Raw genomic sequence first — 16,349 nt, forward strand, 5'->3', positions numbered from 1 at the left:
ACAGTCCAATCCACTACCAGTGCTATGCAATCCTAGGCACAGTTGTGCCCTAAAGAGAGGCTGTGGCTCTGGGTTAGGACACCTGCTTTGTGTGTGGAAGGTCCCAGGTTCAATCCCTGGTATCTCAGGCAGTAGTGATGAAAAAGACCTTGAACAGAGAGAGAGAGAGGGGGGAATCCTTGCCATAAGAGTAGCCAGATACAGATTTTGATAGACCCATGATCTGGTTCCGTGTAAGGCGGCTTCATGTGTATTCAAAAAACCCTCCTAAGCCCATTAGTTTTAATTGATTTAGAAGAGTGTATCTCTGCTTGGAATGGCATTGTTGGAGTAGAAAAGTAATTTCCAAATATGTTCTTTTGATATCATTGCAGGTGTGTTCATGTTGAGTGACCCAGAGGTGTAGTTTTTTTCTATTTTCATATATGCAAATATTATAAAGACCCCAAAAAGGATTAAAGAGAATTATGTATATAGAGAAAAATAACAAGTATCAGTAAAAATTAAGATGGGTTTTTAAAAAACTTTTATTATTGGAAATTCTTATATTTTTATTATTTTTGTGTCAGTTTTACTTGGTCGCTGCTTTGAGTAAGTCTCTGGAGAATGCATAATTTAATTTTTTTTAATTCAATGATATTCATTCTTTAAATAGTTTACAAAAATGAAGGTATTAAGCTGCTGTTAGTAAACAATGGAAGGGCATAAAAAGAATGTGAGTATGTGAACATTCAATGTAAACGTTTGTTTGTTTGTTTGTTTTTGGTTTCAGAAATGTTTGTGACCAGAAGTAATTGAGTGTCTTCATGGCAAAAATAAGAAGCAAAGACTTAAAATCTCCAAAAAGTAATGGCACAGACAAGCCTGCGAATCTTAAAAACCAACATAGAAAAAAAAAGAAGAAGAAAAGATTATTTTGGAAACAAAAAATCAAGCTGGCAGAGAAGAAAACGCAAAAAAGTACCAATGTGGTGACATGGTTGCCACCCAAAACTCCCCAGGAAGTTTCATCTAACTGGAAGGCCTTGCAGGAGGTATGTCCCAGCAACAGTTCCTCCTCTGAGCCTGAACCAGGCCCTTCCTGGTAGATCCAGACAGAGGGCTGGGTTTGGAGGAGGTGGTCTCATTTCAGATCCATTCTGGGCCATGATACTCTTGGGAAGATTGTTCAAGCTTGGGAAGATTGTTGACACCCATTTAAGAACATCCCCAAAGGTCTATCTAGTATTGTTCTCTGATTTTTCTGTCCTGCTCTAGTTTTTCTCTGTGGAAACTTTAGAGAGTGTTCCAGTGTGTCTGTGGAATGTTGTGCCAATTGGAAGTTAATTTTGGCAGATCGGGCAATTTCTGGTATGGAGGAAAGTCTTCCATAAATTTAAATACAAGAGAAGATGTAGCATACATATATTTGGAGAAGAGTTGGATGTTTGTGGGTTTCCTTTCCTCTGGCAACTCATTGAACCCTTCTTTCCTGTGATCATACCAATCCTTCATTTGCTACTTTAAAGTCAAGAAATAAAATGTCTAGTGGACATTATATGGTCAGAGATGAAGGAAGTCAACTGGTTTATTTTAGAAAGGCCTGGTTGAATGAAGCCAGGTCGAATCCTGTTAAGTGTTCTGTAGTGGACAATATGAGGATGATCTGTGGGTGGGGAAGTTTATTACAGACAAATCACTACCTGGTGAAAGATCAAAGACCCATTATGATGGTCTGCCCGCAATGGGTAATACTTCCAGATGGACCTGAGATAATTTGAAGTGGACATAACTTGATATTCATGCCTTAGTGGGTCTTTGGACTAGTGAGTTGGTAAGCTAGGTCTGAATTTATAAGCTCCTGGTATTTCTGACCTTTTTATTGGAAACTGCTCTGAGGGTCTTTTGTGGAAAAAACATCTGTCTATAAACTTTAGCATAAACATTCAGCATTCCTTTTTCCACTGCCAGCCAACAGATCCCATCAGAAGCTCACACAGCTTCCCCTGTTGTCTGTCCCTAGAATCTACTATCCAGAGGTATATTGCCGCTGTAAGGAGGATCTGTTTAGCTGGCATATTTATATTTATCATGGCTAATAGTAGTTGTCAAGCACGTGAAATGGTATAGTATAGCTCAATCATGTCAGATCTCAGACTCTAAGCCAGGTAAGTGCTTGGATGGGAAACCACCAAGGAAGACTTTGCAGAAGAAGGCAATGGTAAACCACCTCGGCTTCTCACTTGCCTTGAAAACCGTGTGGGGTTGACATAAGTTGGCTGTGAGTTGATGACACTTTACACACTCACAATAGTGGCTGTTAGGCTGCTGACCAATAATGAATTGCTGGTGAGCAGTTTTGGAGTTGGGGGAGTGATGGTCCAAGGCCCTTCCTTCCCACAATCTCCACTACCTCCATATTTATCCTTTGCCTCTTGGCTAGAGGTCCAGGTTTGACTCAAGATTGCTGACCCTTACAATAGAGTCATCTTCCCTGAATTTGGCTAATCTCTTTGCCTGCCTCTTGGCCTGTGTTGAATCAGCAGCTGAGCTATGCCCCTGTTTACATTTACACTGGTATAATGGTGTGTTCCGGAGCTTTTTCCATTTTTCCTATACAGGAAAAAGTAGTTGAACTGCATAATTCGGCAGCAACAAGATCCATGTAATGCCTTTTATTAGGACCAACCAACCTGGCGTATACAAAGTACAAGCTTCCAAGCTCACCAAAGCTCTTCACCAGACTGAATGTTACAAAAGGTAGAAGGTAGAATGCTGTGTTCTTAAGGTCTGGCAGAGGATGCCTGTTAAGATCATGGCTGATCTTAAGATCATGGCTGAGAATTCTACCTTCTACCCTTCTTTCTTCTTAAATTTTGTATCATCCCAGCCTGATAAAGTGCTCTGGTGAGCTTGAAAGCTTGCTCAGTGTTTTGGGCCAATTTGGTTGGCCCCAATAAAAGGTGTTGGACGGCTGTTGTTCTTGCATGGACCATTACATCTTTTTATGATACGGCAGTGCCGGGGGGGGCGGGGGTTGTTAGATTAAAAGGGTTGCTTGATTGAGCCCTTCAACCTCTGCTGAATTCAAACGTGTGGATTTGTTTTGTCACAGAAGCTACTGAGGCAAAAGGCTGCCAGTTTTGATGCTGCTGTTACTGGACTTGGCATGTGCTCCAAGAAGAAATGTGCAGCCAAAGAGGAAGGCACTGTCCCCAGACTGGCAGAAGTAAATGGAGCTGAGAAGAGGTTAAAAGGCAAGCCTTGCGAGAATGCCAAGCAAGTTCACGCTGAAACCCTTGTTCACCCAGCCCTTCCCAAATGGAAAAGATCTGCTCATGGAAGGAACTTGAGCCAAGCCCAGAAAAATAAGGAAGAGCACAAGGGAGGTGAAAGCAATGGCCACGTTGAGAGGGACCTCGGAGACATTAAGCATAAAAGAAGGAAACCTGAAAAGCCGGCAGAGTAAGTACTTTGCATAGAAATTTTTTGGCAGAACGGGAAGAATAATTCTCGTTCTGTGGTATCAGCCTCAAACGTTCAGGCTTGTCAGTGTTATGGCCAGAAAGGGCTTTTTAAGCCCAATATGAAATTCCGTGTGTCTGGGCAGCCAGATACCTGAGTTGGTTGGATCAGAATTACGCAAGTCCAGTCTTGCTTGCATGTAATTAATGAAACCCTCCCATCCGACCCTTTTAAAATGTGTTCTGTGGTCCCATTGGTGATGGATCTTGCAAATACTTAGTGAGGTGATGAAGGGGAAGAGATGCAGAGGCACCTGCGTCTTCCTGCCTGGCCGTGCACCCTGCCCAGAGCTACCGGGGATTTTAAGGTGGCCTTGCAATGGCCATTCATCTGGTTTCAAGCAGGTGACTGTGCGCAGGTGAACCCTTGAGGGATTTCAGATGAACTCTCCGTCTTTCAAGGATCGGGGATCATCTCATGTTTGCCCTCACAACAACCCTACGAAATAGGCTAGGCTGAGTGAGAATGATTGCAACAACCAAGCAGTTGCTTGACCTCTGGTCCGCTTAGACCAAGCTGAAACCTTTACTTGCTGCAGCCTTGCCTGCTTGATCACCATGTAACTTTTGTGTTGCATTCCAGCATCTGGTTTGACGACGTGGATCCAGACGACATTGAAGCCGCCTTGGGACCAGAAGCAGCAAGCATTGCCCGGAAACACCTGGGGGTTGAAGAGATGCCCCAGCAGCCAGCAGAGCAGACATTGGTGAAGGAGAAGGCTTTTGAAGGGTATATGTTCCAGTATGAATCAATTTGTTCCAGTATGAATCAATTTAGGGTAGAGCTGCCAGTCCATCAAATAATTATTAGTTCAACAGTAGTTTGCTTTTGCAATGATTAATCTTCTCATAAACTTGGATGTTGGGACATTCTGGATAACATATCTGTTAGCTGCCTTTCTTCCTTATGGAGCACATGGTGACAGAATAATAATAAAATACATAAACTAGATTAAATTTTGATTTTATTTTTTGTGTGTAAAATCACAATTTAGGGCTGCTGTAATCAAATGCAGTTTTAAATAAAACTGTCTCCAGCTGTCTCCTAAACATGAAAGTGAGGAGGCCAGGAACCACGTACATACCAGAATGGAAAAGAAAGGAAGTCTTTTTTCAGCTCACAGCCTTCCCCTCAATTAAAATTTGTTTTCACTAATTAACTTGACTTCTGCCAATTAATCAGCAGAAGATAGTGGATTAAGGTGTTATTTAAATTGATTAAAACTTGTACTTTTCTGTGGTTAGTCTTCCAAAATGAGAATGGGGATTAAGCTGACTTCTCTTCCTCTGGTTCACCTCGCTGCCAATGACTTTAATGTTGCCTCTTCCACTGAGCAAGTTTCTTATGGCCGTGAAGACGTGTTTAAAAGTGTGTCTGCTGAAGTCTCACACGTTTGGGGGAGGCGTGGCTTCAAAGGTTGAGGACAGGGGTCTGTGGTTTTGCATAACTTGTTCCCCTTCCCATACCTAGCAAGGCCAAAGTAAATGCAGATTGTGCAAAATAAAAGAACGAATGTGTTCAGCTGGCACAACCACAGTGGCTGAAGAATCCAGCTTTTCTTGGTTCAGAATCTTGGATGCAAAATTTGAATGTATTTAGTGCAGGAAGCATATAGAGCCATCTGCTAGTTGGGTTTCTCCTTCAGTGAAAGGTACAGATCAAGCCAGAAGTTCCTGCGGAAACGGAAGCCCTGGTAGCCAGCAGTTAATTTTTAGCTGGGACAGTATTTTGAAGTGAGCAAAGGTGGGTGGCGGAGGGTGGCAGCAGCTCCATCTCTTGATTTCTTCCCACCTTGGGAGTTGGGACACAGGCAAAGGGCTCTTTAATTCCCTCCTTCCCAGGGTGAGCAACAGCAGAGACTTGGACAGAACACTTCCTCCAGGTATCTCAGTTGCTCGTGACAATTTCCCTGCATCTGTTTGGGGCATGGGAGTGAGTAGCTGAGGTGTGCAGTAATAGAGTGTCTGGGCTCAGCAGTAGAACCTCTGCTTGGCGTGCAGAAGGTCCCAACTTCAGTCCCTGGAATCTCCAATTGAAAGGACCAGGCAGTAGTTGATGTGAAAGACCTTTGCCTGAAACCCTGGCTGCCAGTTTAAGTAGACAATACTGACCTTGGTGGACCAAGAGTCTGATTCAGGATAAGGCAGCTGTGAAGCCTCCTGCATGGCTCACTGGGCAAGAAAGGGGATTGCAGTGTGTTCGGTCATTGTGCTTCAGCCTGGGAGAAAGGGACCGAAAGAGACAATAGGGTGTGTCTGGCCTTTCAGAGCTGGGTAAGATCCCCCCGTTACTTATCCTTACCCAAAGCCTCTAAGGGAAGGTTAATAAACCTTTTGATGGGCTGTTTGGGTGGCATTTCCTGGGGCCAGTTGCTACAGGAGGTCTTGTGCTCATTGAATCTTCTTTCAAAAGTGATTCCAGGAGAAAAAACTCATGGAAGGCTTCATGATAGGAGTCTGGCACATGGGTTTGCACCCGTCCCCCCCGGAAGTGGTACCTTTGAATGGGAGTGTTACCCTGTCTCAACGCAGCAAAGCTGATGTGGGCAGCCAGCCAGCAATGGCTGTTGTCCATCACCTTGGCAGTATGTCACTGAACAAGACTCTCTTTGGCAGCTTGACCAGAGCCGTGGCCATGGACTGTGAGATGGTAGGCGTGGGGCCGAAGGGTGAAGACAGCATTGTGGCCCGTGTGACCCTTGTGAACCAGTTTGGCAAGTGTGTTTATGACAAGTACATCAAGGCCACGGAAAAAGTGACAGACTACAGAACAGCCGTGAGTGGTATTCGGCCGGAGAACTTAAAAACAGGTAGGTGGCCACTGTACCTTTGCAAACATAAATAAATAAATTTTATTTGCAGCTAATATGCCAGATAGAACATCTGCAGCTGCCTTAGTCAGTCCTATGCTGCCTGAGATCTTTCCACTCAGGAGGGGTAGGATGTGAAATTTGGATGTTACTCCTCTGTTGATATACCGAGGCATAACATCTGAATCGCAAGATGTCATCGTTCTGCGGTACACTGCATTGGTCAGGCTGTACCTGGAGTACTGTGTGCAGTTCTGGAGGCCTCACTTCAAAAAGGATGTGGACAGAATGGAGTGGGTGTAGAGGAGAGCAACAAGGATGATCAGGGGCCTGGAGACCAAGCCCTATGAGGAAAGGCTGAGGGAGTTGGGAATGTTCAGTCTGGAGAAGGTTGAGGGGGGACATGATCACTCTCTTAAAGTATTTGAAGGGCTGTCACTTAGAGGAGGGCAGGGAGCTGTTCCCATTGGCAGCAGAGGATAAGACTTGGCATACGTTTGTTTGCTTACTTCACTTATACCCCACTTTTCTACCCAGTAGGGACCCTCCATTTTATCCTCACAACAACCCTGTGAGGTTGGTTAGTCAGAGAGTATGTGACTGGCCCAAGGACACCCAGCAAGATTCCATGGCACAGTGGGGATTTGAACCTGGGTCTCCCAGATCCTAGTCTGATACTCTAACCACTACACCACACTGGCTTTCAGCATATGTTATGCTGTTGTTGTTTTATTTGATTGATGTTTGAATTGTTTTAACTGGTTTTTCTATTCTTTTTAACATTACAAAGCTTGTTAGCTGCTTGGAGGCAAGATTGAAGGGGGGGAGCGGTTTAAAGGTAGTCTGGTGCTTTCCAGGAAACTCCCTTCAGAAGGCTTTTTGATGATAATTAAAAAACAAGGGAAAATATGGAATCCTCTGGAAATGGGGATCGTTTTGCTCTTTGTGAGCATTGCTTTTCAGGGCACTGCTTAATGTGGGTCTTTGTTTGGGTCATGGTGCTTGCCAAGAAATACCAGTGGAAATTTCTGGAAAGACATCAACCCTTGGGTGAGGCGTTATTTCATTCTTTCCATTCTGTGTTTATTGATAATGTTTTTTCCCTGTTCTTTTCACTTGTTTAGGGGAAGACTTTAAAGTTGTTCAGAAGGAGGTGGCTGACATCCTAAGAGGAAGGATTCTTGTTGGACATGCTCTTCACAATGACTTAAAGGTACAGAACCAAAGCCTTGCATTTTAGTGTTGATGTCTGTGGATTTTCGACCAGTTCCTTTTTTTCCACCAGAGATGCATAATCGTATTCATTGAAGTCTTCCACTTTGCGATATTCCCTAGCTGAGTGTGCAGCCTTCCTGTGGTGGTGTGCAAAATGCTGGTTGCTTCTGCCTTGGATTATTCTTTATTTTCAGACTGTTGCATGATCTTGCAGCTAAGTCTCCTACTTTGTTTTAGCAAGTAGTCTGATTCATACCCACTATCTGCTCGCTGAGCAATTACAGGAGATGCATTTGACGTTTCAGATTCTGTTTCTTGACCATCCTAAAAAGAGAATCCGGGACACACAAAGATACAAGCCTTTCAGACAGCAGGTCAAGGTAAGCCCTGAGTTGTTCAGTCTTTTTGCCACAACAGCGCCTTGATCGAGGAGTTTGTGAGCAATTAATAGAACAATGGACAGTTTCAGGATATTTATTGAAAATAGAATCAACTTAGTTGTCCAAAGAACCACATTGCCAGTTCAGGCACCTGGAATAACCTGCAAAAATCTGGTTGGCTTCTAATTCTTCATCTTGTGAAGAAACATCACTCCTTATCTTCTCCAAGTGGCAAAAACTCCCTGCCAAGCTGTTGCAGGAACTTGGTTCCTGAACTGGAGTCTAGCATTTCATGGCAACAAAGAAAATTAAGTGCTGGATGCACTCTTGTTGGCTCAGCTTTTATTTAGCCCATACGGGGAAGTGACTCATTGGTTTTTGTTGGTGGGAGCACCAGTGGACTAATTTGCTTTTGTTAAAAAGGGAAGTCATTTTTATATATTTTGATTTATACTCTGCTTTTTTCATATTCAGAGCATCTTATACTAAATAATGCAAATAGGGAATTCCAGGAGCAATTCTCCACTTCTTTCTGCTGGTATTCCATCAGGGGATTATCTTTCTGTGATTCTGCTGAAAGTTTCATTTGTTTTTGTTTGGGTGCTTCCAGAGTGAGGATCTCAGATCCCTGGGGCTTTCTGAACAACTAATCTATCAGGCTGTCCCTGCAGAATAAGTTATGGGTAGTTTCCAAGCAACATTGGGAAACAAAGCAAAGTTCTCATCTTCAGACGCAATGTTTTTTTGTTTCCATAGAGTGGGAGACCATCCCTGAAACTTCTTTGTGAGAAACTGCTGAATGTGAATGTACAGTGTTCGGAGCACAACTCGGTATGTATTCTGTCCAAAGAACTGCTTCACTTGATCAGACCAAAGGCCCACAGAGTCCAACATTAGGTCTTCAAGAGCAGTCAGCCAGATACTCCTGAAGGAAAGGGTGGGAAGTGTATTAAGTTTTTGCAGGGGGTGGTTTTTGTTATCTCCCAAAGTCTTAGAAATGGGCTAATTCCAGCCTTTCTGCTAATCAGAGATATATTGCATTGAACATGGAAGTTCCATTTTACATAGTTACAACTTGGTCCAATTGACCTATTCTTCTTGTTACATGGAGCATCATGTTTGATGTACTAGACAATCATGCTTCCTTTCCTCCTGCATAGCTAATCCGCTTTACATCAACTTCATCATAAATGAGCGTTGTCTGAATCTCTAGCTCACCTCTTCTGAAATGGCGAATGCAGCTCTTGCTTGTGTCAGAATGATTTAGCTAGCGCATTAGCAGCAGGTTTTTTTGTTCTTTAAGGGTGCATTTGGACTGTAAACTAAAAAAAAATGCGTGTTCACCACTTCATGTACGAAACAGCCATCAAAAATCTATGGTTGCAGATAGAAGTTCAGATCACTTCAGAGACTATGCTTTTAAGTGGAGGGAGTTCACATACTGCCCTGACTTGAATGGTCCAGGCTAGCCAAATCTTGTCAGGCTTCAGAAGCTAAGCAGGGTTGGCCCTGGTTAGTACTTGGATGGAAGACTACTGAGGAAGTCCAGGGTTGCTAAGCAGAAGCAAGCACTGGCAAACCATCTCTGTTCTTCTCTTGCCTTGAAAACCCCATGAGGGGTCATCATAAGTCAGCTGTAACTTGCTGGCTGTACTTTCCACCACCACCAGTTCATCCACATTGTATACCTGTGGGTGAATACCTGCCCTCAGATATACTAATTAATCTATTCAAGTCTTCAGTACCTCCATTTTGTTTGATAAGACAGCCATCTGAAAAAGCCAGGCAGGTCAAGAAATAGCTTCAGGAATCTCCATCAGCAACCTTCAGGTGAATTCTAATACTTCTTTTCATCAGCCCTTGAGTAATCAAAAGGTTTAGTAGTGAATTGCTCAGATGAGAGGACAGTCCAAAATAACAAACACCAGTCAAGTTACCATCCTTCCAAAATCAACTTCAACTTCATTAATACGGTCAAGTGACCAATCACATACCAACACATCAAAATTTCCAGATTCAATAGTTTTGAGTCACAGGCTGCCTCTACAAATAAAGGTGTAAGATCAATAAAAGCAACCCCTGATTAAAATTATCACCTTAAAATTGATAAAATTGTAAAATATTCTAACAATCATTCTCTAATAAAGTTCTGCATATTTTAATAGCAACAGCGCAGAACTTGGCAGTTTGGAGTGTAAGCTGAGGGTCTTCTCCTAATAGGAGCTTCTTTGCCAAAAGCTCAACTGACTCTTCAGGGAATTTACCAAGCAGGGAGGAAATAAGCTTTGATCTAACTGGTTCTTGTAGGTTATCCAGGCTGTGTAACCGTGGTCTTGGTATTTTCTTTCCTGACGTTTCGCCAGCAGCTGTGGCAGGCATCTTCAGAGGAGTAACACTGAAGGACAGTGTCTCTCAGTGTCAAGTGTGTAGGAAGAGTAATATATAGTCAGAAAGGGGTTTGAGCTGAATCATTGTCCTGCAAAAAGTAACAAAGGTAATGTGCTAACCATTGTCCTGTAAGTATCAAGATAATGTGCTAATGAGGGTGTGGTATGTTAATATGGAACCATTGTATCCTGAAGTGATCTGTTAATGTGTGAAATGCAAAGTTAATCTGCATGGCTATTGTTGACTGTAGTCTTTGTTAGTCTGGAGGTTTTCAAGACAGGAAGCCAAGCCTTATTCATTCTTTAAGAATTTATTCTTTAAGAATTTATTCTTCAAGAATGACTAAGGCTTGGCTTCTTGTCTTGAAAACCTCCAGACTAACAAAGACTACAGTCAACAATACCCATGCAGATTAGCTTTGGATTTCACACATTAACAGATCACTTCAGGATACAATGGTTCCATATTAACATACCACATTATCTTGATACTTACAGGACAATGGTTAGCACATTACCTTTGTTACTTTTTGCAGGACAATGATTCAGCTCAAACCCCTTTCTGACTATATATTACTCTTCCTACACACTTGACACTAAGAGACACTGTCCTTCAGTGTTACTCCTCTGAAGATGCCTGCCACAGCTGCTGGCGAAACATCAGGAAAGAAAATACCAAGACCACGGTTACACAGCCCGGATAACCTACAAGAACCAATGAACTCTGACCGTGAAAGCCTTCGACAATATTTTGATCTAACTTCGTGGTAGAATGGGCAACATATCAGTGCATGTTCGATGGTTTCAATGTCCCGTCCCACACGGACAAAACCTCTTTGATCTAGGAATCTTCTTGTATTTCCCTTCTAAAACAGCCGATGGTAGGGCCTGGAATCTGGCAAGGGCAAAGGCCTTCCTATAATTAATAGGCTCAAGATGAGAAAAATAAGCCGCAGGTGAGACTAAGTATCTAGACTTAACAGGTACTAGGAAAAATTGTGATTTTCCAAGGTCTGTCTGGCATTCAATGTCTTCCACTCTTTGCTTCAAGAAACGGGATGCTAGGTCTACGCCCATGGTTAACAGGGTAGGTGGAGAAAGGCCCAGGCAGGCCATTTTATTAAGGACTGTCTTTAGCCATGTTGACTGGAACTTATCCTGTAGAAGCAGGGGTAGTAGTCCTTGAGGGTTAAGATTTTGTTACGGGAAAACGGAGGTTCGCGGAGGAGAGAGACCTGAGACCGTTAGTCGAGAAAACAGTTTTATTACATTGGTTCTTGTAGGTTATCTGGGCTGTGTAACCGTGGTCTTGGTATTTTCTTTCCTGGCGTTTCGCCAGCAGCTGTGGCAGGCATCTTCAGAGGAGTAACACTGAAGGACAGTGTCTCTCAGTGTCAAGTGTGTAGGAAGAGTAATATATAGTCAGAAAGGGGTATATATTACTCTTCCTACACACTTGACACTGAGAGACACTGTCCTTCAGTGTTACTCCTCTGAAGATGCCTGCCACAGCTGCTGGCGAAACGTCAGGAAAGAAAATACCAAGACCACGGTTACACAGCCCGGATAACCTACAAGAACCAATGAACTCTGACAGTGAAAGCCTTCGACAATAGTTTTATTACAGCTGCTGCCCAGCTTGCAGTTGACAAGCAGAAAGACTGAGCCCCAGTTTTACTGGGGAATGAACTTTTATCCCAATTCCAGGCTAAGACATAACATGTCACCATTCGGTGCTTATCGGATAGTTTCACAGAGTCAGGAGCACAGATTCACAACGGTTCTATCCAGTCCCCGTTATCATTTACCATGACTTTTCCCCCACTGACTCAACACACAGAGCTGTCTTGTACTGCAGCAGACTTCTTCCCTCGCTGTCTCAGTACATTCACAGAGAAGGAGAAAAGGTTATCAAGAACTATTAAATCAAAACACTTAAGTGGATCCTCCACGAACAGAGGAAGTCTACCTTGCTGTCTCAATTTAATTTAAGCCAAAGAATAATGGAAGCAGTACAAACCCTTGCCTCCACCCTCACCAGTCCTGCCTCCAGTCTAGCAGTAGCATTTGATATGCAACAAGGTAAATGGAGGGCTGCTCTCAAGAATTTAGATTGAACCCGCTCCAGTGGGACAAAAGTAGATGAAGGTGGCCCAAGTAAAGTCTAATATGTCAGTTGTGCCAGTGTTTTCGCTTGGTAAAGCTTAAGAGCGACTGGAAAATAATGCCCTCCCTTAGTTCTTAGTGAGCTTTTCTAGAACCAGAGGCTTGTAAGACTACTCCTAAACTTGAGTACCTGATCTATTTTGTGGCCATCAATGCTCCATGTTCGTACTTTAGGGCACTCACCAAAGGCCATAACTTTTGTCGTTGAGTAATTAATGTCTAGTTGTTCAACAGAACAATATTGCGATAGCCTCTGCATGGCTCTTTTAAGGCCCACAGCATAGAGTAAGACAGAGATATCGCGATGGGCTAGCTTTGGGGGGTGTAAAACGGGGTCTTTTAAATTGCTAACTAAGTTGTTGATGTAGTAACCAAAATCAACTTGAGTAGTTAATGCAGGGGGGGAAATCACAGCAATATATCATAATGCCAGTATTTTTTTAAAAACATATTAGAGTATTTATACTCCTCTTTTCTATTTATGTACATGTATGTGTATTCATACACACACAAGGCCCCTTTGAAACATTTAAATAGATAAAAACTTAACAAGCAGCATCTGTTTGATTTTTTTTAAATCAGTCTAAACTAGCTGGCCCAGGCTAGCCTGATCTCGTCAGATCTCAGAAGCTAAGCAGGGTCAGCCCTGGTTAATATTTGGATGGGAGACCACCAAGGAATACCAGGGTTGCTGTGCAAGGGAGGCACTGGCAAACCACCTCTTAGTCTCTTGCCATGAAAACCCCAAAAGGGGTCGCCATAAGTCAGCTACGACTTGACGGCACTTTATACACACACACAAACTAGCAAAGGGATAAATTGAAGATTTTGATGCATAAATTGGAGGTTTCCTTTTTGATGCATAAATATTAGTTGAGCATTCTGGGCACCTTCAAGACAAATCTTAAATTTTGTAACTAGCCATAATATTTTTTCTGAAATTCTGGCCAGATTTCACACCCTCATAGCAAACTGTCCATGTAACAGTTCAGACTGATGGTATCAGGGACTTGATAGTATGCCGAGTGGAATTTTCAAGCATTAAAGCAGTTAGAATGTTGAACACCCAGCATGTTCTCGCTGTTGAATAGTAAGTTGTTCATCCCAAGAGAGATGGAGCAGCACGGAGGGGCTCATTGGAGAGCTGTCAGCATTTCAGCCACGGGGCAACCGTGAGCTTGCCTCCTTCTCCAGCTGTGCAGAGGCTCCTGTTTGCACTAGTTTAGAGGATTTGAAACTCACCACTTGTTTCACTTTCTCAGATCCAGGATGCCCAGGCAGCAATGAGACTCTACATGATGGTAAAGAAGCAGTGGGAAGCATCACTCAAGACACCATCAAAGGCAGAAAGAAAATTAGTCCATGGATGTTACCCTCCTGTCCTGACTGATACCTCTGAAGCTTAAGAATGGCTTTTCGTCTCTGGCTGCTTCTTTGTGCTGAATCTGTCATCATACAGAAATTAATCTAAAATAATTTGGTTACTAAACACTTTGCGTGCCTTTTATGGCCAAAAATGTCCTGGGACCTTCCCATGTTTGCAGTCCTGAGTTTGGAAAGCAACTGAAGCACACAAGTTCTTTGATTACTCATGCTTCTGTAAAAAACGACTGAGTTGGTTAGCTTCCAATGTGTGGGTTGCCTGCCTAAGGGCAGCAGGAACCAGAGAAGCACACTGGGGAGAGTGTCACTGGCTGCTTACACCAAGCCCGGATTTCTCTCACTCTGTTCTGCAAATACCGAAGCAGCAACGTCCCACTTTTGCATAGAGTGCTGTACCTTTCAGCTGGCTCTTGCGTGTTCATGCTGTTGCACTCCATTCACCTTTGGAGCATCTGAGGATATTATAGTCACTGCTGCTGGAGTCTGTGCAGATTAGACCCCTCATTCCCCTAAATGTGAGCTGGCCAGGAGATCAGTACCCTTCACCCTGCTGATGTGGACCAGTCGGGCCAGCTGCTGTTGGGTGAATCTTTTCAAAGGTGAGGGGCAGCTTTGGCACAGTATATTGTCCTCCAGTGTCAGTTGAGCAGGAGACTGCTACAAGTGAAAAGGGGCTCTGGGCACCACTGGCCTCACTTGTTGTCCACATATGTGTTTGGAATGGATGGGCAGCTCGAAAGCAGTTGGATACAGCATATGAGGACCACAATACAAGCGACACACAGGTCCGTCCTGACTGGGACAATTTTTTTAAAACTACAAATGCTTTTAAAATGAGATTGGCAGCCTCAGAATGGACCTGTGACCTCTGTCACTTGTATTGTGGCCCTGAGTGTTTTAAAGAGAAGCAAAAATCTCACTGGGGTAATGCAAATCCCTTGCATTAGCCTCAGAATCTCTTTGGATCACCAGCTTTTGAACTAAAGACACATCTTTATTGCCTGACCCATGAACAGCATGGGGCTTGCTAGTCTGGCTACATGTTTATTAATTGCAACAGTTTGATAAAATCTTATGACACAAATACATAGAAACTAAAATTCCTCAGAACTGGAAATCCCTTCAAATCTTGTTGCTGTTCACTTCAAGGTTGCTGACAAAAGGAACACAATGAAGGAGTCTCTTGCTCTGTCAGATGTCACATTTCAGGTGAGGTACCCTGCAGGTATAGAGATGGATTGACTCAATAAAGGAAGCCACAGCCCTCAATTTGCAAGATCTGAGCAATGCTGAAAAATATAGGACATTTTGGAGGACTTTGATTCATAAGGTTGCCATGAGTCGGAAGCGACTTGACGGCAGTTCACACACACACACACCCTGCAGGTATAGGGGAAAAGGTGTATTGTTAAAAAGAATGGACAGGGTCCTGTGGACCAATTTCACTAATGGTGGTGCCTTTCTTTGTTCAGTGGAAGAGCCCCTTGTGTCAGCAGTTGGTTTGTGGCCCTGTAGAAAACCATTGTCATCAGTAGAAAGGATTCACTGGATCCAACCCAATACATGTTCTAGAAAGACAGACCTTTCTAAATAAAAATGAAGCATTTATTTTTAAACTCATTCACCTTTTTTTTGCAGTTTGGATAGTGCCTTGTCTACCAAGGTAACAATTTCCTGGAGGAGGAAGGAAAAGAAAAAGCATCAGACATTGATTGGGTGTGCTCATTTTTAGTTTTCTCTGGCATCTAAAGTACTGTTTCAGTGTCACATGCCGCTAACCCAGCACTGCTTCTCTTTCAGTATAGAGAGTAGGAAATAATAAAGGCCAGGAATCAATATAAACAGCTCAGAATCAAATAGCAACCAGTCAGTTTTAAATCACAGATTTTAATCTCAGCAGTCATTTAATGCCCAAGTGTGTGGGTGATGCAGTGCCCTCATAGCCAGGAAAGGTCTTTTTGCTGAAGCTTCAGCAAAGCACTGTCGTTTTTGCTTACCAAACTGGATGTAAACCTGTTTTTCATTTCTGTCAGCATCTCTGTAATATTCTGAGAGACCATCTCCACCACAATTTCATCTGTAATTCAAAGAAATTGGGAGAATCAGCAGAGACAGTTCAGGGAAGAGTGGGACAGATATCCGAAACTGGCAACACAAATGGTTTGTTGAGAGACACTCCTGAGACTAGCATCATATGAAAAGTTGGAACATTCAGATCACCACAAAAACGGGTTTTCATCATTTATTGTGGATTGTCCCAGCAGCTGGAAGCCTAATGGCAACTGGGGAAAAGCGCAGCAAAGGAAAGACTGGCCTGGCCCCACCATTACCCAGAGAATAAGCAGACGGGGAGACCTTGCTTCTCCCTCCCTCCTTCCCTGCCCAAAAGAACTCTGCTTCAACTACCAGGTGCTCTGACACTGGCTGGGGTGGGGAGATGCTCTGTCTCTGGCCAGAAGAACAAGGGTCCTAGGAAAGTTCTAACATTTTCAACCAAGCAAGATC

General features: G+C 43.2%; 2 protein-coding genes across 2 annotated transcripts in view; one reads left to right on the top strand and one right to left on the bottom strand.

Annotated features, from left to right (window-relative positions):
* Positions 1-779: 779 nt before the first annotated feature.
* Positions 780-13,867, top strand: REXO4 (REX4 homolog, 3'-5' exonuclease). Its single transcript, XM_056860197.1, has 8 exons — positions 780-1,034; positions 3,098-3,444; positions 4,087-4,233; positions 6,120-6,313; positions 7,438-7,526; positions 7,834-7,908; positions 8,665-8,739; positions 13,724-13,867. The coding sequence occupies exons 1-8, from the start codon at positions 807-809 to the stop codon at positions 13,865-13,867; spliced, it is 1,299 nt and encodes a 432-aa protein (XP_056716175.1). The 5' UTR covers positions 780-806.
* Positions 13,868-15,461: 1,594 nt separating this feature from the next.
* Positions 15,462-16,349, bottom strand: part of STKLD1 (serine/threonine kinase like domain containing 1) — a 60,526-nt gene continuing 59,638 nt past the window's right edge. Inside the window, exons 17-18 of the mRNA XM_056860198.1 lie at positions 15,842-15,921; positions 15,462-15,518 (exon numbers count right to left, since the gene is read on the bottom strand). Of these exons, the coding sequence (XP_056716176.1) occupies positions 15,462-15,518; positions 15,842-15,921 (137 nt within the window). The remainder of the gene's footprint in view (positions 15,519-15,841; positions 15,922-16,349) is intronic.

Source organism: Euleptes europaea, chromosome 14, assembly GCF_029931775.1.
Source record: "Euleptes europaea isolate rEulEur1 chromosome 14, rEulEur1.hap1, whole genome shotgun sequence".
Classification (NCBI taxonomy): Eukaryota; Metazoa; Chordata; class Lepidosauria; order Squamata; family Sphaerodactylidae; genus Euleptes; species Euleptes europaea.